We start from the raw sequence: 20,876 nt of genomic DNA, 5'->3' as shown, positions 1-20,876 counted from the left end.
CTAGCCCTGACTTAGAGTCTACAGCGGGCACAGCTTTGGAGAGGCACCTTCTTTACACCACCAGGTTCCCAGGACAGCCTACCTGGAGCTGTTCCCAGGCAAGCAGCCCGGCCCACCGCGCGTTCCCCTCCCGGCCACGCGGGGGCGGTAGAGCGCCGCAGTCCGCGCAGGGCCCGGGGACCCGCCGGGAGGCAGATTCGGGGCTGGAGGGTTGACTGCCCGGAGTGGGCGGAGCCCAAGGCGCCCGGGCCGGAGCCCAGGGCAGGAGTGAGGGGGCGGGGCCTCTGGGGTGGGGTGTGCGCTTGCGCAAGGTGCGGGGCGGGGGGTCCTCTGCGCCGCGGCCCCCGCCGGCCGCGTCCTCGGGCGGACGCCTTTGCCCTGCCCTTCTGGGTTGGCCCGGCCCAGGGGTGGGGAGTCCGAGGAGCACCGGGGTGAGGAGCGGGGCCCGTGGGGACCCGGCGGGCGGGGCTGGGGTGGCGCGGCCTGGGGTGGGGGCGGGGAGGGACGCTGGGGCGCCCGCGCGCACTGCGGGGAGGAAGAGGGGAGTGGAAAAGGAGAGTGTGGGGAGGAGGCGTCCTCCTGCCCTCTGCTCGGGTGGGAAATGCAGGCGCCCAGGGGTGCCGTCGTGGCACCGCGGGGGGTGCCGATCGTGGGGCGGCCGTGCTTTCCGGGAAGTCCCCTCCCCGCCCCAGCCTTTCCCGCCGCCCCGCGGCCCCGTTGATCCCATTACCCCCGCGCCCCGAGCTCCCGCCACCGTCCCGCGTGGAACCGCGTCAGCCGCGGGCGGCGCCTTGAGTCCCGCCGTCTCTGCCTCCTCGCCCCTGACGCAGAGAAAGAGAAGTTTTCCTGCCTACACCTGCCAGTGAGGAAGGAGAGCGTTTCCCGGCGGAACAGTTCTAAATCGGCTGGTCTACAACGATCACTTTTTTTTTTCTCTTTTGCTGTTTAAATAACGTCGCTCGCCCGTGTGCAGCGGACCAGCGTGCGCCGGGCCGCGCGGGCCTCGGGTTTGGCCCGGGGGCCGGGCAGCCCGCGCGGGGGCCCGGGGCTCGCTCGGCGGCGGGGCGCGGGCCCCCCGCAAACGCGCGCTCCCGGCCGCGCGCACGGGCGCAGGTTGACTTCTGGAAGCGTAAGACCCACCAAGTCCGTTGCTTTCCAATTTATTTTTTAAGCCTTCCATCATATGTGTACTTTGCTTGAATGGTTATTTTGAAGCACATGCCCTATTTTTGCCAATCTGACAGCTGTTTCCATAGAAACTAGAGGGAAAAAAAAAAGTCATTTTCAGCGGAGTTGTTAAAAACCGTCGCCCCGGCTTCGGCTGTGAGTGCCGGCGAGCGCCGGCCTCGCTCGTTCCGAGGTGGCACTTACAGAATTAAGGGTCTGAAATGTTCCTGCAGGCTAACAATCCAAATTGTTTAATTTTCTCACATCATTAATTTGGTAATCCCAGCAGCCTGCCAGCTCTGGGTGTTGACCTTCTCCAGTTCTGTGAAGTGGATGTGTCAGGCTCGATTTTTTTCGTGTGCTCCGTGTAGCCTAGTGACAGGCTCTTTGAAACTGTGTAAGCAGAGTTCGCTCCCATCCTTTCCCCTTCCTTAAGGGTACACCAAGGATTATGGGCTGCCAGGCACTATTTCTGTTCTAAGTGACACTTGATTGTCAGTGATGTAAATGGTAATTAAAAAAAACTCCTTATATACATATGTTATTCCTTCTGTGTCAGTAGAATACTTTTTTAAAATTCGGCATAAGTCATGAGAGATGAGCAGGAGTTTGCTGGGCATCTGGGCAGAGCTAAGCAGTGTAAATAGATGTGCGTTGTCCTCCTAGAGAGGAGAGCTTTTCTTTCCTGAGAAGTGTAAGTAGATCCATGGGCAGGGAGCTCAGGAGTGGGTGAAGGAGAGGTGGGGAAGGTGCCTGGAAAAATAGAGGGAGGCTTGGTTTACCATATTTAAAGTTTATGGAAGCCAGTGGAAACCAATGGAAATTACAAAAATGGTTGCCTTTATTGGTTTGGAGACTTCCAGAAGTCATAACAGATGCTGTAAAAACTGAAACAGCACAGAAATCTGTAAGATGGAAATACTAAATCCCTTACAGCCACCATCCTGCCATCCAAATAACCACTATGAATAGTTGGGTGTCTATTCCTTTAGATTTACTTATATTCGCATATGCTACCATAGTTTGGCATTACCGTTTTTGCAAATAGGGTAGAGATCTTTGTTTTGTTTTCTGTGGTATCCCTAGTGTCTAGAGTGGCATGTAGTACACACTGACGAAATATTGAATGAATGAATGAATTATATGATTCAGAGATCAAAGACTGAAAGGGTTTGGCTATATTTGTTTGGCCAAGGTGGTTAAAAATTTTTTTAAGATGCTTGCCAACATTTTAAAATTTGTAACTTTCATATAAAGCTTGAATTTCCAGCTTCCCTTGAGAATACTGAAACATTTGGCAACACAAAGCCCAAATTCCATTGTACTTGTTGGATCTCCTTTAGATAGGCATGAGTCTGCGTTTCCATCAGTAAGGCTTTGCTGATATTCACCTTCACTGCCTAACATCCAGTGTGTTCAAACCATTGTTTTATTTATTCTACCTGTATCTTTAGTTGTTTTAGGTGAGAGGATAAGTCTGGTCCCACTGACTCCATCTTGACCCCAATCAGAAGTGCCAGGGCTTTTTCTGAAAGGAATAAATTTGTATTTAAAAAAAAATACATCTTACAAGTTAGGGTTATAAGCATTACGTGCTTACCTCCCACCCCGCCATTACTGCCAAATGATAAAATTTTACTACTGTTTTTATGTAATCCATTTTTTATTCCCCAAATAATTTAGTGTTAAAATAAAAAGAGACGTCTGCCCTGGCTGGTGTGGCTCAGTTTGATGGAGTGTTGTCCGATACACTGAAAGGTTGTGGGTTTGATTCCCAGTCAGGGCACATACCTAGGCTGCGGGTTCCATCCCTGGTTGGGGCACATAGGGGAAGGCAACCAATCTCTCTGATCTCTCTCCTCTCTCCCTCTCTCTTCCTTCCTCCCTCCCTCCCTCTCTCTACAATCAATAAGCATGTCCTCAGGTGAGAATTTAAAACAAACATAGATTTCCCCCAACTGAAAACAAAAACTGAAAAGAGGAAAAAAAATTCAAATTTTGAAAGTATATGTTGGAAAGTAAGAAAAAAGTAAGTGAAACCTCTTTGGTTTGTATTGCTCAAAGGCACTGCTGTAGGGATGAGAAACCCAAGACAATTTAGCCTGAGGTGTGTTAAAAGAACAACTGACACACCTATTTTGTGTTATGTTTCCAGTTTGGTAAATAAGTACTTTCTAGAGATAGTTATAGTTTATTTTTTTGTGTTCTAGATAATCAAGCAAAAGAAAAATGAGCTTCGTCTATGGCTTCCAGTCCGCTTCTAGAAACTGTGTTTTCTTCCGATTTAATTTACTGACCAACTGGAGAAAATGTAACACACCAGCTGTGACCTCACTGAACTGTCATCAAGCACAAATTAACCATGTAGTGAATAAGTATCAGGGCCTGGGAGTAAATACCTGTGATAGGTTGACTTCTCTGCTTGGAAACTTTCATTTCTATAGGATTTTTAATAACAAAAGAACAGGATACCTTTTGAGTATTAGAAGTAAGGACATTTGGAGGATTACCCCAAAATGTACTGCACAGAGTGACTCTTTTTCAAGACAGAAACTGATAGACGAAGTTGCAGTAGTTCCTGCTCTTTCAGTATCGCATCCTCTAAACTGCTTTCCCATAAGAGACATCAGGAGTTTCCACACTTCTCCACGGTTTCAAGCTGCTCCCATTCCTCTCTTGTGGATAATTCTTAAACCAGTGCAGAAACTACTTGCAATCATTATTGGCAGGTAAAATGCTTTAAAAAAACCCACAAACTTTTGTGTTAAAGGATATTTGTAAAACTACACTTTGAAAGAAAATTTGTTAGATTTTCCTTCCATATTTAGCTCAAAATTAAGATTCGGTTTTGTTATGTATGTATGATTTAATAATTTTGAAAGAATTTACTGCATATTATCTTTAAAAAATTATTCTGATATACCTTGTATAGACACTTTTAAGAAGATCAGCCTTATATACATGATTGCAAAAAGAGTCAAATATTGATTATAACTCCTATGTGAGAACAGTACTTTACAAATCCCTTTTTTAGCGTATGGAATTTTACGCAGTGGATCATGAAACTGAAGAATTTCGCTTATTTAAGAATGGGCTCTTATACCTGAAACTAATACAAAATAATATTGAATGTAAACTGTAATTGAAAAATAAAATTTAAAGTTCTTTTAAAATTAAAAAAATAATAATAAAATGAAGGAGTTTATCTTAAAAAACAACAAAAAAAGAATGGGTTCACTCCTAACCAAGTTAACTCTTAAGCCATTCATATTTACTTATTTATTTTTCTATTCTATTTTCAACCCATCTTTATTATTTGCTCTTGGTAGTCCTTTATAATAATTAATGTTTTTACAGCTAAATAGTATACTTGATATTTGATTTAACTGCCTCTCCCCGTAATTAATCCTGTTTTCTCTTACTTGCTCCATGAAGATTGAAGGTAAAGTTGAGCGTCATCTCCTCTAAAGCTTTCTTATGTTTGATAACAGTGAAGTTCCTCCTAGCCTTCCTCTTACTTCCATAGCCGCCCAATTTTGTTTTTTATCAAAGTTGAGAACTTTGTACTCTGTAATTTATTGTGTTCTTTATGGTTTGGCATTGGCATGTGGAAAATGCCCAGCTAGTTTAGCTCTCAATTTAAGTAACCACTGTAAAAGAAAACCAGAGCTAGACCATAGTTTAAGCAATAAAAACAGGTTTTATCCAGGAGTATTGGAGTAAAGAAAATAGATCTCAGGATAGAACGAGTCAATTCTGAACACATACAGCGTGGGCAAGCAGGAATTTATTTATAGCCAAGGAGCAGGGTAGGGGTCATCGGATGGAAAATTAGAGGAAACATCAGGAGATTCTGCCTGAACAGACCTAACAGGATTCTTGTTGAAGGCAGGTGGGGGTGATCAGGTGTCACCTGGGGATTGCTGAAGGCTGAGGCTCCCAGTTAGATACCAAGGATGATCACATATGGAGAATGGGGGATTCTGCCTAAACTGACTTGGTGGGATTCTTGCTAAAACTGGAGAATGTGGAGTCAAGACCTAGTTGAAAACGAGTTCAGGAGACCCTGAGTAGAGTTTGCTGGAGGAAAGAATCTTTGTCACAAATCAGCCCTGGTTCTTGGGCCAGTAGCTCTTTTTCATCCTTTTAAATTATTTAATTATTTTTAACTTTTTTATTGTTACTACTGTCAGTCACCTAAAATTTTCGTTTAGAATATATGTTTATAAATTTAAACAAATAATAGCAAGTCATGTAAAGTTTTAAATAGGAAATAAGTATACTTCATAGGTTGGTTTAATCTTTTTTGGGTTGAAACACTTTAGAGGCATTTTCAGTGTGGTAACACAATTAAGATAACTTCAAGAAGTTATTTTATAGAATAAATTTTGTCAAGAGAATGATGTATATGTTTTAAACTTTTGTTCTGATTTCAAAGATGAACTCATGAGGAAAACTTTTTTGTCCCAGTCTTGAGAACATTGCTTGTTTTCAGAATGTCTCTGGACCCTATTAAGCAGCAGAGAATATTGCTGCCGGGTAGAAATGGGGCTCCCTAGGTGTTATCTATAAAATCTCTTATTTCCTTATTTTCTTTGCTTATGTGCTCTTCTTATTACCACTCCTTTGTCATGTTCTAGAGGGGACGGAGTTTCTGCTACTGAACAATACTTATTTCTAAAAGCAATGCTGAGGTAGTTTCCCTTGTACCTTGCTGAGGCCCTGGCAGATTATGCTGGAAGCCTGATGAGCAGTGGGGGGAATGGTAGTTAAAGGTATAGATGCTTATTTGGGCAATTCATTCCCTGTTAAGTGGTTAAGTGCTCATATTCTGGAATCACATTGCCTTCATTGCTTGGTTTTCCTCTTATTACGTCTAGGACAGATTGCTTAACTTCCCATTGTCTCCATTTTCTCTTCTGTAATATTATTATGAAGATTAAATGAGAAGACTTATGTATAATGATTAGAGGAGACCTTTGCGTGTGGTAAACAGTTATCAGTGTTAACTAGAGGTAGTAGTAAAATAGCTCCTCATTTAATATTTACCTTTAAAGTATCTGAAGAAAATTAAAATAAGCATTAGACTTTTTATAGCTCTATATAGTTAATTTTTTCATCATTTAGCTAAAAATTTTAGAAAATTTTGAAAAAACATACAGAGGAATATATCATAAGTTCAAGTATTTGATGACATAACATTCTAGCCTAAGCATTTAGTTTTGGTGATATGTGCTGATACTTTTATCAGAACTTGGAATTTTTCTTTCTGCTCTAGGGGCATAAGGAAATGGTGGCGTGCACTCCCTCCCAACAAGAAGGAGCTATTTAAAGAAAGTGTGAGGAAGAATAAATGGAAGATATTCCTGGGTTTGAGTGGTTTCGGATTGCTGTTCGTAGTGTTTTATTTTACTCACCTGGAAGTGAATCCAATCACAGGAAGGACCAAGCTACTGCTGTTGGGGAAAGAACATTTCAGTCTTTTATCAGAACTGGAATATGAAGCAGTAAGTAGCAAGAATTTTTTTTGTTTTTTTAAAAATATATATTGATTTCAGAGAGAGGAAGGGAGAAGGAAAGAGAGGGAGAAAAACATCAATGATGAGAGATTCATTGATCGGCTGCCTCCTGCACGCCCCTGACTGGGGATCGAGCCAGCAACCTGGGCATGTGCCCTGATCGGGAATCGAACCATGACCTCCTGGATCATAGGTCGATTCTCAACCACTGAGCCACTCTTGGCCAGGCAAGAATTGTTTTTAATTAGATTGCTTAATATAATACTTAAAGCAGGAAAATGTCTTAAATATGAAAGGTGTTTTACTTCTTTTTGTTTTAGTCTTTGATAGGGAATTAGCTTTTTTCCCCCCAAAAGGCTCAGACCTTTCATGCTTAATAGTCCTACTGACTATACTGCTTTCCTCCCATTTACCCAGCTGACTCCTTTTTTTTCACATGTCAGCTTAAATGACACTTTTTCAGGAGAGCCTTCCTTCATTATCCAAACTGGGTTAGGCAGGTGGCTACATTGGGCTCAAGGAGGTAACCTTCATGTGGACTGAATTATGAATCAGCTCCTTTGCATTTGTGCCTAGTGCTTGGGGTTATTTCTCCTACTTTATTTTCTCTTTGCATACCATACTTTCCCTTTAAAGCACTTATCACATGAATAACGTAATTATTTACATAATTATTTATTTGCTGATTTGTCTCGCTTGTTAGACTAAGCTCCTGTTCATGATTTTATCTTTAGTGCAGTGCACAAAATAGTGCTTAGTATATATTTAGATCTATAGTCTGATTTTTTTGTACCTTGAAAGTAGAGTAAGAGGTGTGTGTTTTTTTTTTAGTAACATCAATTTTGACAATTTATTATGTTTTTTGAATGCAAAATAAAGTTGGAATTTAGAAGCTTAGCTCCTTGTAGAGTATAATGGAGATAGTTAAACATTTTATAGTAATAGTGAGCTCCTTGAGGACAGATCATCTTTCTGTCTCCAATGTGTAACACATACATAGTACATGCTCAGTGGATGTTTGTTGACATCTCATAGCCTCACTTAATAGCTTTGTCAGGGTTAGATCTTTATATCTTTTTTTTCCCAATTGAGTTTCCCAGTTTGTCAATGGAAAGTTACCACTAAAAAAAGAAATAATGGTTTTTCATTAGAACATGTACTGGAACATCCTTTCTAGTAGAATTTATACAGAGATTTGAGATGTTTCTCAGAATATCGTCTAGTCAGGGGCAAGTTTGAGAAAAGTGTTCAGGAAATATTGAGACGGGCCAACTTCTACCATCCACATCACTAAGCAGCTTTAAGAAATTACATATGTGTACATACATATATTCTCTTCCTTCTTTCTTATTTTTTAACCTTCAGATTTAATACCGGCTTGACATGAACATTCAAACACACGTTCTTACAGGGCTATTATAAAGTACTGTAATTACAGCAGTTCTCCCTCATTCGTGGTTTCTTTTCTTTTTTGTAGCCTCCATTCTGACTTAATTAACAGTTTTGATCTTACAATACTTGGTAGGGTAAGCGTTCCCCAGTCAGACAGAATATCTTTTCCCAGCAAACATTCAGGTAAAGGAGACACAAGTTATTTGCATAAGTCTGTTTAAACATTCCAACTTTCATACTCCCATCAACCCTTTCATTGGGAGAGCAAGCTTTATGTTCTCTCATCTAATTGTAGTTCACACCAGGACTTCACCAGTGGATTTTGGTACCACAGTTTGTGGAGCTCCCATGTCAAGGAGTCCAGAAACTGTTTTACCCCCGATCCCTTTACCCACTCTGGTATAAAGACTTTGGGTCCCCGGTGAGGGGGGTCGTGTCAAGGGATCTTGGTTTTTTTGTCAGCCTTCATCTTGATTCATCTCCCTAACTATTGCTCAAAGCAATTACAAGTTAGATTTCTCATTATAATCTTTGAATCTTGGCTTTCAAAATGTCTCCAAATCAGGATAAATAAAGCAGACTTGTTTGGGGCTCTTTAATCCTGGGGGTTCAGTATGGGGGTCCTTTTGGCCTGCACCACCTTAGGTAGTACTATATTAAAACCTTTGCCGAGCCCCATCAATGTCCATTTTATTCATACTTACCCATCAAGGGTTTGGGTATTTATGCACTGGGCCAGGGCTGCTGTGATTGGGGCCCCAGCATTGGCTCCTTCTCTTAGGGGCTCAGTGTCATGGGTTCTGGGCAGCTCCATCAGCTGAGATTAGTGTAGGCAAACACTTAGGGAGTCCTTAGAGTCCTTAGTGGCAAAAGCTTTGGGTGTTTCTGACAGCCACGGGGGTTGCTTGGGTCTTTGGCAGTGAAAGCTGCTGGGGTCTTCTGTTCTCCTTTTCCTCCAAAGGGGGAGGTCACAGCTGGGGGGATCCCTTTTAGTGGCAAACCTTGTGGGGTTGGAGGGTGGGCTGATACATGTAAAATGCTATCTATGATTTTCTGTGTGGCCATCTTTGATTTCTGTGCTCTGCTGGTTGCTGTAGCTCCTGCATGTACTCTAGAGCTCTCTCAGAGCTATTTTCATCAGTAAGTAGCTGTTAATCATTGTTTTTCTGGAGATACAAGTGCTGGGACCTCCTATTCCACCAGTCTTGCTGATGTCACACTCCTAAATGTTTATTGTTTCTTTCTTTTTTGTAAAAAATAAAGATAGTGCTTAGGGGGACAGGAATTTTTACATGGTATTGACTTTCACGGTGCTAAGCTCAATTGGGACGGCTAGGACCCAAGGAAAACTAGCTGATTTTGCTTCCCCCAAAGGTACCGATAACTTTCCTTGATACGGAAGTTTGGTTCAGGAGATTCAGAGGACAGAAATTTCAGGTAATGATGAAAGGTAGAGGGATTTCTTCTTATAGAAAAAGATAAGTGACTGGTCTGTTTACACTGAAATCGACCCATTAAAAGTATTTGGAAATGTCTCTCAGTTTGGCAAGATTTGGATCACAGACCTTTTTCAAGAGCTGATCTCACACTGGAGATTAGTCTTAGCCAAACCCCCTCAACCAGGGCACTTTGGGAAGAGACACTGATCTAGACCACTGGGGTAATCATCCCCAGGTAAGGCATATAGTTGTATAAACTGACCTAAGTCATAGAGAATAGAGGCCCAAGCAGGATGAGAGACCCCCAGACTTATCTGCTGGAGATCCTAAGGCTGAGAATCCCATGATGCATTCCACACAGAGGCACCAGCCCCTCCAGGGTGCTCGATACCAGAAGTCTTAGGTGGTTCATGGTCATAGGCATTCACAATGCTGGGACTCACGGGATGAGTGTGTGTAGAGGTTACTGATAAGGGGGTCTCCTCATTAGCTGAAATGATTTGGTTCGGTGCTTCTAGTGCTAGACTTTGCTTAGTTTGTAGCTGCTGCTTCCTCCTCTTGATGTGCTGGTTCTTGAACCAAGTCTTTATTACTGACTCATCAATTTGAGTAGTTGAAGTAAGCTCTGCCATGGGTACATGGTCTTTTCAAATGTATCTTAAAGTATTCTAAGCTGTTCTGGACTAAAGGTTGTGTGGCACCAGTGAGCAGACCGTGGCTTTTCTGCTGTAATACCTTTTAGAAGTATAATGATTCGTTGTGTTTGTTTCTGAGCTCCTCCCTTATTCATGGTTGCAATTCCATGGGTTCAGTTACCCTTGGTCAACCTTGGTCCAAAAATATTAAATGGAAAGTTCCAGAAATAAACAGTTCATAAGTTTTAAATTACATGGCGTTCTGAGTACTTCATTTCATCTCATCACATAGGCATTGTATCATCTCACATCATTACAGGTAAAAGGATGTTAGGAAGAAGCATAATATATTTTGAGAGAGACCACGTTCATATAACTTTTATTACTATTACAGTATTTGTTATACTTGTTTTGTTTTATTATTATTGTTATTAATCTCTTACTGTGCCCAATTTACAAATTCATCTTTATTACAGGTATGTATATATAGGAAAAAACAGTATATATAGGGTTTGGTACTGTTTGCTGTTTGAGGCATCCACTGGGGTTTGGAATGTATCCCCCACAGATAAGGGGAGACTACTGTACATATAATCTTGCTTGTTTTATCTATTTCAGAAGGGTTAATATAATAGTGGGTAAGACAGTTTACATTGGTGACCTGTGGTTTTTAAAAATGCTAACTGATATAAAGACTTACAAATTCACTTTCTAAAAATCACCTATTTTTAATGCATCTCAAGGAAGAAGCTTACAAGCTTGTTGATTTATATGCCAAAGAAATTAAAGTAATATTTAAAGTAATATTTTTGGAACATCCAAAAATAATTAAAGTAATATTTTTGGAACATCCTTAATTTCAGTGCACTTGAAAGGGTCTTTCATGAATATTGTTTCAGAAAAAAGTGTCTTTATGTGGTGGCTAGTCTTAATCAGCATAGTATAGAGAAAATGATATGCCCATTAGTTCTAAAATTTCAGTCATTACCTTTCAACCTGTGTGAGTAAACACTTAAAATTAATGAAATGTGGTGTTTTTTTTGGTAGAGGTTTAACTTTCTTAGTAAGTATAGGGTGTTTTTCTATTCAGGGGGTTAGGAAAGTAATTTTTTTTTGGTATTCTACTTTATGTTCTCTAGACAATGTTTTGTTTTCTAAAATACTTAGGAAAATAGAAATAATATATAAACATTTTTTAAATTTATAGGCTAATAGAAAAGATGAATGAAAATTTTATTTGCACTGATTTATATGAAAAATCTTAGTTATTAGAATTTATTCAATTTGTGAAAAACCACATTCCCTTTACATGGATAATCAAATTTGAGAAATTTGAGTGTTTGATATAAGCATATTTTTACATAATTAAAAGTTAAAATGTTCAACAGTAAGTAACCATATAATTCTCTTGAAAGAATTTAAACATTTTGTAGAGCTAAAACTCTTAAAAGAAAGACTAATTTTCTTTTTAATCTTTCAGTACATGGAAGAATTTAAAAATGATATGCTAACTGAGAAAGATGCCCAATACCTGAACATTAAAGAAGTGTTTTATCATTTAATTGAATGCAATAAAGATATTCCAGGGATCTCTGACATCAATTGGATTATTCATGTGGTTGATTCCCCAGATATAAATGCCTTCGTGCTTCCAGTAAGTAAAATGTTTTCAAACCTAAGTTTTAATTGTTAAATTTAACTTTCTGGTTTTTTATGGTGTTCTAATTGCTTATTTTTTTTTTTTTATGGTGCAGAATGGCCATGTGTTTGTCTTCACTGGGCTTTTCAATGCTGTGTTTGATAGGCATCAACTTGCCTTCATTCTGGGCCATGAAATAGCACATGCAATACTTGAGCATGCCGTAAGTACCTGAAGTGAACGCCCAGTTGGTGAAGTGCTGCAGTTAGCAAGTTAATCTTTTAAAGAGCTAAATCTTTTCAGTTTTCTTTTTTTTTCTCTTTTTTTGGATGGGATTTTAGTTTTCAGTAATTGTCTTATTCTGTTACCTGGAAAAATATGATTGACTAGTTTGGGGAGTTTTTATGGTCTTTAGTATTTGATATTGAATAATTAGTGTTTCTCTTGAATACTATTTTTATCACCTGTCTCTTTTGCTAAGAAGTAATTATTCTCAACCTGTAATTATTTCAAATTAGATTTAAAATTTTTTAATAATTATTGTAATCTAGTCAGAAAATTAATTATAGGAAAGTGATATTACTATTTAAGTGGGTAAATCAGTTTTCTTACTTTTTTATTCATTCTCCGAGGATAGCTTGGAGCATCTTTGAAAATGTCTAGAATGATATGCCATATATAATTAATGCAGTGTAATAATAATGATACCTTGCCATTTTACAGTTTATTGAGCTTTTTAATACGTACCTTCTCATTCATAATTTTAACACCATTCTCATGAGGTATGTATTTAATATCCCTATATCGTCTGCGAGGAAACCAACGTTAAAAAGGCTCTAAGTAACATCACTGACGTCACAAAATGGCAGAATTGGGACTTTAACCCAGGTCTTCTGTGTGCAAGTCCAGCATTGCTTCCTTTTACTAGTTACCTGTTTGTTGGCAGCACTTTCTTATAGAACACAGAATTCAGATTGATTTTATGCTCCTTTGAATGCACATCTGATTGATTTGGTGTGAGTCCATAAAAGTAATATATTTGTTTACTCATATTTTATTTTTCATTAAAAAATATGCATGTCTCTTTTTTTATCCATTTATTGATGTACAACAGTGGGAATATAGTCAATAATGTCGTAATAACTGCATGGGAACACGTGGTTATACCAGACTATGGTGATCATATTGTAAGGTATATAAATGTTGAATCACTGTTGTGCATTTGAAACTAATACAATATTGTATGCCAACTATACTTTAATAAAATTAAAAAAAAATATGCATGGGTCTTTTGTCCACGTGTTTAGAGAGAAGCACATTTTCTTTCATTGAAAACATGAAGGTAAATAGTGAAAGGATTGTGAAATGCTATGTAGGAAATGCAAGTAATACTAACTTTAAATGGAAATGATAATGTTATTAATTTCTCTAAAAGTTATCTCAAATTCTATCTATTCCTTAGAGTATTAATAAGATGGGATGGGCCAAAATTATGCTTTTCTGGAGCACAAATCATAAAAAATCTTTATTTCTTTTGAGTTGTAGGAAAAATTTAAAAATATTTTCTTTAAACAAACATATACAAGAATAAATCTGAGCAGTTAAAATAGATTTTATCTTTCAAGAAATGGCTTCAGAACTGCAAAGACTATCAATTTTGGCCATTTTTAGCATTTAAAAGCTGTTAATATTTAGTGCATTTGTTTTTCTGGCATCTCATTCAATGCTGCATTCAGGATATTGTTATCACCTCTTGTAAGTGCAAGAACAATAATTAGATGAGAAATAAAAAGTAAAATAGCAGCCTTAAAAATAGAAAATAGTTACTAACATTTCTTTTGCAGAGGTCTTAGACCTGATCAACACTATGTTTTCCCTTTTAGGAGTCTCCATTCTGATTTGATAGAATCTTTTATATTGTTTTCTTTAGTCCACAAATACACCGAGATTTTGCTGCATAGTAGCAATTATATTCTTCAGTAATTAATAATAAGGATTTTTCTTTTCTGTAGCAACTTCATCATTTGGAATTTTACTCTTTCATCCTAAAACAATTTCACAGTTGTTTTTTATGACCCAGTTCTTATCATCAAGCAAAGAAGGCCTCATGAGGGCAGATTATATTGTAAAGAGGAATATTCTAGGTGGTTCTTTTTAGTTGTCAGCCATGTTTCATACATTGAAGTAATGATTTCTATATTAGCAGTATTAGCATTACGTTGACATTTATAATCAGCTTCAATGGTGAACAGTCTTGTGCACTACATGTATATTTAGATATTACTACTAGAAACAACTATTTTAAATAAAACCTTTTTTGATTATTGTTATAAGTAAATACAGAAATTCATAGGACCCAATTTTCTGGTGAGAGATACTAGACTTATAAAATTGCAAACTCATATAAAATGAATCGTACTTCATATGTTAGGTCATGATGGCCAAAAGATTTTTATTTAAAATAAAATTCTAATTTTTTTCTGAACTGTTCCTTGTTTTAACTCTTTCATGTGTTAGGTAGTGTTTAGTCTCTGTCCAAAAGTGTAATAAACACATTGATTTAAAAAAAAAATTAGCAACTGTATTAGAAACTAAAACTTCTTGGGTTTGATTCCTTGTCAGACTAATAGCTGTGAGAATTTGAGCAACTTTTAACTTGTCTCCAGCTTAGTTTCTTTATCTATAAAATAGGGATAGTAGTACGTATTTCACAAGATTACTATGCTTGTTAATATAAGACACTGGAGATTAATGAACCTGCTGTTGTATCTGAGTGAGGTGAGTTGCTCCGTAAATGTGAATGAATGAATGAACTTATAAGTATGTAAGCAAGGGATGGTGCAAGCACACTGGGAAACGATAAAGCACTCAGAAGAAAAAACCTCAGGATCTTAGTTTGTGAAGGTCACTTAAGCGTAAGTATTTAATGTGATTACACATGAGGAACTAGAAAATGTAAGCATGTTCTGTCTCAATTTATTAAGTATAATTTTCATTATTTTGATTATTCTTAGGCAGAAAAGGCCAGCGTGGTTCATTTATTGGATTTCCTAGGTCTGATTTTCCTCACAATGATTTGGGCCATTTGTCCTCGAGATAGTTTGGCAATCGTGGGCCAGTGGTTACAGTCTAAATTGAAGGAGGTAAGTCTGAGACAGTAACTTGAATTTATGATTGCCTGTGGTGAGGGTATTTTAATATTACAGTAAAGCAACAAATGCCAGAGATGTTTTCACATACTAGCATGAAATATGGGTACTAATTTAGTGTTTTATTGTTTTCTCATTTTGGGGGTGGGGCTATTCTCTCAAATGATAGAGGTAAATGGGTTAGAAGGGCTTAGCAAGTTTTGGCTTTACCTTCAAGCTTTCCATTTTTGTTTCTCATAGTGACCTTGGTGTACTCACTGGATGACTCTCTGTCCCCCCAAATATTTGTGTTTTGATGGGGAACTCTTAAAACCTGTGGGCACAAGGTTGGCTGAGCTACTTTACCCACCCTCACCTCCTCACTCCTAGTTAAACTGTCATTGCTTAGAAAATATTGAAAGGCCAGTCTTACTAGATGTTTGTTAGCTTTTGTTTTTAGTACTTACATATAATGATAATCATCTCATAAAATATGTTGGGTCTCTTATTTTGTTCAAAACACAGCACTACTAAAAGTAGGTTCTGCAGTCTTGATATTTGCTTTGTTAACTATGATTAATTATTTTATTTTACATCTTTTTTCAAATATTTCCTCTTGTCCTGGGAGGTTTGGTTATTTAGGAACAATCTGTTATTTATTTAATGATTTGTGGAGCACCCATCAGAGTGCCATCTGGGTGCTGTTTAAATCTACTGTGTAAAATTCTTTGAGACAAATTGCTTTCGAAATTGGATAACTAAGTCTTTTATTCAGTGTTACCATATCATTTGGCTTCATTTATATTGAAATAAATGTTCTTAAAAGGAAATAGAAGAAATGGTTATTGCTTATGTTATAGGATCTCATATTTTGAATTTTATTTCTGTTATGATGTGCTGGGAAGTCAAAGGACTTAATTTAGTTTTTTCTCTATCAATAGATAGCTTTTTCTGTAACAAAATCAAAAGATTTGGTCATAAAGATAACTTGCTAATTCTTTTTCGAAATATCTTATGAGTCCTGCTACTTCAGGATAATTCTTCGATTTAATAATTAAGCTGAAAATAAAGTAAGGATTACTTCTCTTTGAACCCTTTTCCCCTAAATCAAGTGTTTTCCCAAATTTTGGTGACAAGGAACTGCCTCTCTCTAGAAAGCCTTGCCTGTTGTGATTAGAGAGCAGAGGGGGATGCGAGTAGTGAAGTCCTTAAGGAAGGGGAGTTGCTGACATTTACCTGCCAGAGGGAGGACGAGAAGAAGGAAGGGCCCTCACTTAACCATGGGGGAGCCCTATTTGTAATCTTAAAGATTGGGGTACAATGTAGCAGCTCTCATAGAGCGCTACCAGGCAGGGTTTTGAGAGCTATTAGTAATAACTATAGTAGCTAACATTTATGAAGTGCTTACCATGTGTTAGGCACTAGGATAAACAATAAAGATTAATTACGCACAGGGGTTGAGAATACAGGCTCTGATCAGATGGATCTGTGCTTGAATTTTGACTCTTTAGACCTAAACTCTATAGAACCTGGGCAGGTTACTTCACCTATATAGATCTCAATTTCTTCATTTGCGAATTGAGATAATAATACTGGCTAACTCAAAGCATTGTTGTGAAATGAATGATACCTTTAAAGCAGGATTTATCAATGTAAACACTGTTGATATTTTTGGACTGGATAATTCTTTTTGGAGAGTTGTCCTGTGCACCGCAGGGTGTTTAGTACCCTCTAAACATCCAGCTGCCCCTACACATCTGTCCTCTACCCACGAGGAGCCGGTAGCACTCTCCCTTCCCACCACCACCACCCCGCTCTTCCAGACAATCAAAACTGTCTCCAGATATTTCCAAATGTCCCCAGGGACACAGCCACATCCCCTTGAGAACTACTGATTTAAAGCATTTAGTTAGCACAGTACCTTTCACAAAGCAAGGACTCAATAAATAGGAGCTATTATTATTGTTTTCTCATTTTATTCTCTCTGCAACATGTGATGCTACTGGGCTTAGATGTGTTCAATAATTAGCCCAGGGTGAACAGTTAAAAAGTGTTAGCATTTGGACTTGAATATAATTTTGTCTTCTTTGAAAGCCAATGTTTTTAATTAGTTATACTATCAGTGGACTTGGTGGGACACCAGTGGATGAATCATGGCAAGTGAAGACACTATAATATAGTTTAGCAACCTAAAACAGACATTACCGAAGAGGAAGAAAGTTATATATAACGGTCACATACTGTGGATCAGATTGATTATCTTATTTCTAGCTATCACTGACATGTACTTCTGAAAAATTGCTTCCTCAATTAATAGCTCTTCTCTCAAAAGTCTTGCCTATTGATCTATCTCCTACAAAGTTTTAGTGCTTACTGAAAATTAGAATTTAACTGGAAAGCATTCACATAAATACAAGTAATTAGGAAAATTAAAGTTACAATATCTATTTGCATTTTTTTTATTGAGGTTGGAAGAAAATTTCATTTTCCTAACTAATCAATATTTAGAAAAAAGGAAATTAAGATAGTTTATCAAAGAAAGAACATTCTGCTATGTGGTTAATTTTCCAACTGAAATAAATTCTCTAGTAATGTCACTGGCTATTATATAGCTGTACTTTTTCAATTTTCTTTTAAAACCACAAAGATCAAAATGTTCCTTGGCTGTAATAAAAGACTGCATCAATAAGCTTTCTTAGGGAATTGTCTACATAGTAGGTGGAGATTATAAATGGATAAAATTAAGGACTCTATACTATATAATAGACTCTCCAGAAGTTTGTAGGCATGATTTTGTTTTTATTCTTTCTATGTTTAAAAAATATTAATCTCTGGGGGAGGAAATAAAGGCTGCACTGTATGTGTTATGCCATGGTGCTCTTTAAATGTTCGTAAATGGAGAGTATAAAAACTTGATTCTAGATACTCCATGAAATGAATTTTAAAAATCTCATTCTTTTGAGAAATAACCTTAATGGAGCTTTTCTTTTCTATTTCTTCTTAGTATTTGTTTAGTAGACCATACAGTAGAACATTGGAGGCCGAAGCTGACAAAATTGGACTACGGCTTGCTGCAAAGGTAAAATGTTCAGTGGTTGAGAACACAGTGTCCTTCACACAGTAAAAGATAAATGTGCATTGTCTTAATGAGATTTGGCATGGGCAGAGAATGAGAGATTGTGCACAGATTTTCATTAACACCATTTTAAATCTGTATCCTCTGCAAGCCGATGCTCTCTTTATCTGTACTCCTTTCCCTTGTTTCTCAGATCTAAGGAGTAAATAAGATGATGGGTAGTTTTTTTTCCAGACTGGGAGAGAGGGTTATCATATTGTAGCTATGATCCCGGCTGAGCAAACTGAATTTTCACCATTGACATATACGGGTAGAAGAGCAGGCTTTTTACTCTGTATCTTTCAGATTATTTTTGTTATAGCAGATGGCTTATTTTTGCTCTCCACAGCGAGCAGCTCTGGGTGTTTACCCTGATTTAATTTAGTTCTGTTCATGTCTACTTATGAGGGCACTTTACACTGGGTTGCTGTTTTTAATCACCTGTGATAAGTGAGTATTATTAGTAGAAGGATTTAACATTAGAAGTAAGACTGAATTTTAAAAGATGAATGAAAACAATGCCACTTCACATTAAATTCAAATTGCATTTGATTCTTTGTTGAGTTTTCGGTAGTTATTAAAAGAACTAACTATTAAAAATAATTATTATTTGAACTTCTCATTATGAGTTTTATGGATTTAACTTGAGATTAATCTTGACTAACACCTGGTGGAAATATAGGAACCCTGCAATAGAATATTTGGGAGTCATCAAGGATTTCCGTCCAGGTGGAGCTCGTCCTTCATGTCCATCCCTTGCTCCTGAGTACTTCCTCTTCATTTCCAGCTGTGCTGCTAGCTTCTGGTTCTGTTGACTGAAAGGTACTTCAAGACCGTAGAGCTTCCAGCTTTTTGTTGCCCACACTGCTCATGGCTGAGGAATTCACTGAATTAAAACAACAACAACAAAAAGCAGCACACTTACAGATCTAGTCCGCATAGTCAGTTTTTAAAGACTAGTTCTTTGTGGTCTTTGCTTGCTTGTCTGCAACCCCCACCCACCTTATAAAATACGGACTATGTATGGTGTCAGATGGGTAATCACTTCATAAGGTATGTAAATGTCTAATCACTTTGTTGTAAACCTGAAACTAACATGTATAATATAGTATGTCTCCTGTCTCGTTACCTCAGCTCACCTCACTGTGCCCTGCTGAGAGGTTCTACCTCCCTCTGTTGTGGTCAGGAAACTGTCCTAGGCAGAGACCAAGGGCCAATCTGGGGATCACCGTAGGTGTTTCTCTTTCTCTCAAGACTTACATTCTTGTCCTGCCTGTTGTTCAGTACCTGAAAATATTTGCCTCATACATCTGTCCAGTTTTATAGATATTTATGGTGCAGGGGCAAGTCCTGTACTAGTTACTCTCTCAATGGATGGAACTGTAAATCCCTAAAATTTGTGATTCATGATTGCCTGTCCATATTTTATAAGAAGGCACTAAGAAACTTTTTAGAAGCTCTGTTTGCATAGGTTGGGATAGTAGACATCACTGTAAGATTATAGGGCAGTGAGGTAGCTCTTTTTTTGGAACCTCCATGTGGAATATGTACAGGCCTTTTTCCTGTGGCTGTTCAAATTTCTTTGCAGAGGAATCCTGTAAAACTGGCTGTCACTGTTTAGAGGAGGGAGGTGGGGGTTTTCCCGTTTATTGTGGAGACCTGACTTCATTTGCTGTTCGAACCTTATACCTCACCCCTTCTTTCCTGGGTACCAAACACTGAACCTCCCCGGAGTTCCCATAGTGCAGGGTATCAGCTGGCTGCCCAGGAGGCAGCCCTGTGCTGTGATCATGAGCGGGCTCTGGAACTAGACTGCCTCTGTCTGAGAATGTGCTTTGCCAGAGAGTACCAGCTGTGCGTGACCTCAGGCAAGTTGTTTACCCTTTGTGTACCTTGATTTTTCTCGTCTGTTGGATAGGAACAAGAACAGGACCTGCATCATAGAGGTGATACAATTAAAGTCCTAAGAGCACTGATCTTCTCAGCATTGACGTTCAAATGTCAGCCTGTTATTTCCTCTTTATATTTTGCAGGTATCTCAGACCTAATAAATTCAATGTTAAATCCTTGATTTCCTTTCACACCTATTTCTCTTCTGGCCTCTCTTTTTACAATAAATACACCACCTTATATTCAGTTGCTTTTGGAAAAAACCTGGAGTCCTCCTTAGTACTTCCCTCCTCTTTATCATTTACATGTAATCTCTTACCAAGTCCTGGTAGTTCTATCTATAAAATATACCCCTAGATGTTTCCATCTCTACTATTAGCATCCTTTACCAGGACTTCTGCTCCAGCCTTATTACGGCTTTCACTGACTCCATCTATATTCCCCTCCATTCTGTTCTCTACCCTGCCACAGATAAGAGCCAGGTCTAGCAAGCTAGGATATTCACTTTCTCAAGGCATGACTTCAATCGACAGTGGCCAGCATTTGCCATCAGATTTTTTTTAGTTTCTGGGCTGACTTACCCCCTAATTCTGATTGACACATTCACAAAAAATATTTGTGAATATAATCAGAAGACAGATTTTTTTTAGGCCCAGGGGCCACTCTCTTTAAATTGATGCCCATAGCTCTTCTCTGACCTGTTATGTTGATTTTCACTTATTAATTCAATATATATTTAGTGTGTGCCTTTTATCTTCCAAGATGTAGGAATACACAATAAAGATGGAGCTCACAATCTGAGTAAGAAACAGAGACATTTAATACATAATTTTTACAGTTTGAAGTATTATGATAGAGATATACAGGCTCCCAATTGAAGAATACAGTGTAGAGATGTAAAGTTAGGGATCAGGCAGACTTAGTCTAGGGATTAGACGGAGGAAGAAATAAT

At 38.3% G+C, this 20,876-nt stretch overlaps 1 protein-coding gene across 9 annotated transcripts in view; it reads left to right on the top strand.

Annotated features, from left to right (window-relative positions):
* Positions 1 to 286: 286 nt before the first annotated feature.
* OMA1 (OMA1 zinc metallopeptidase) overlaps positions 287 to 20,876 on the top strand; it is a 45,923-nt gene continuing 25,333 nt past the window's right edge. The window contains exons 1-9 of one of the 9 annotated variants that reach the window (XR_013999268.1): positions 287 to 431; positions 3,378 to 3,896; positions 6,446 to 6,674; positions 11,633 to 11,806; positions 11,907 to 12,014; positions 14,806 to 14,934; positions 17,924 to 17,998; positions 19,169 to 19,264; positions 19,953 to 20,067. Coding sequence is in view for 5 of the 9 variants with exons in the window: in XM_081143927.1 (XP_081000053.1) it covers positions 3,397 to 3,896; positions 6,446 to 6,674; positions 11,633 to 11,806; positions 11,907 to 12,014; positions 14,806 to 14,934; positions 17,924 to 17,998; positions 18,764 to 18,853 (1,305 nt within the window). In the remaining 4 variants the exon portion in view is untranslated. Of the gene's footprint in view, positions 432 to 3,377; positions 3,897 to 6,445; positions 6,675 to 11,632; positions 11,807 to 11,906; positions 12,015 to 14,805; positions 14,935 to 17,923; positions 17,999 to 18,716; positions 18,876 to 19,168; positions 19,265 to 19,952; positions 20,068 to 20,876 lie in introns of those variants that run through there. The other 8 variants (XR_013999269.1, XR_013999270.1, XR_013999267.1 and 5 more) reach the window with 8 other exon arrangements.

Source organism: Miniopterus schreibersii (assembly GCF_964146895.1).
Source record: "Miniopterus schreibersii genome assembly, chromosome: 8".
NCBI lineage: Eukaryota > Metazoa > Chordata > Mammalia > Chiroptera > Miniopteridae > Miniopterus > Miniopterus schreibersii.
The sequence above is the reverse complement of the archived record's forward strand: the minus strand, read 5'-3'. Positions and strand labels throughout refer to the sequence as shown.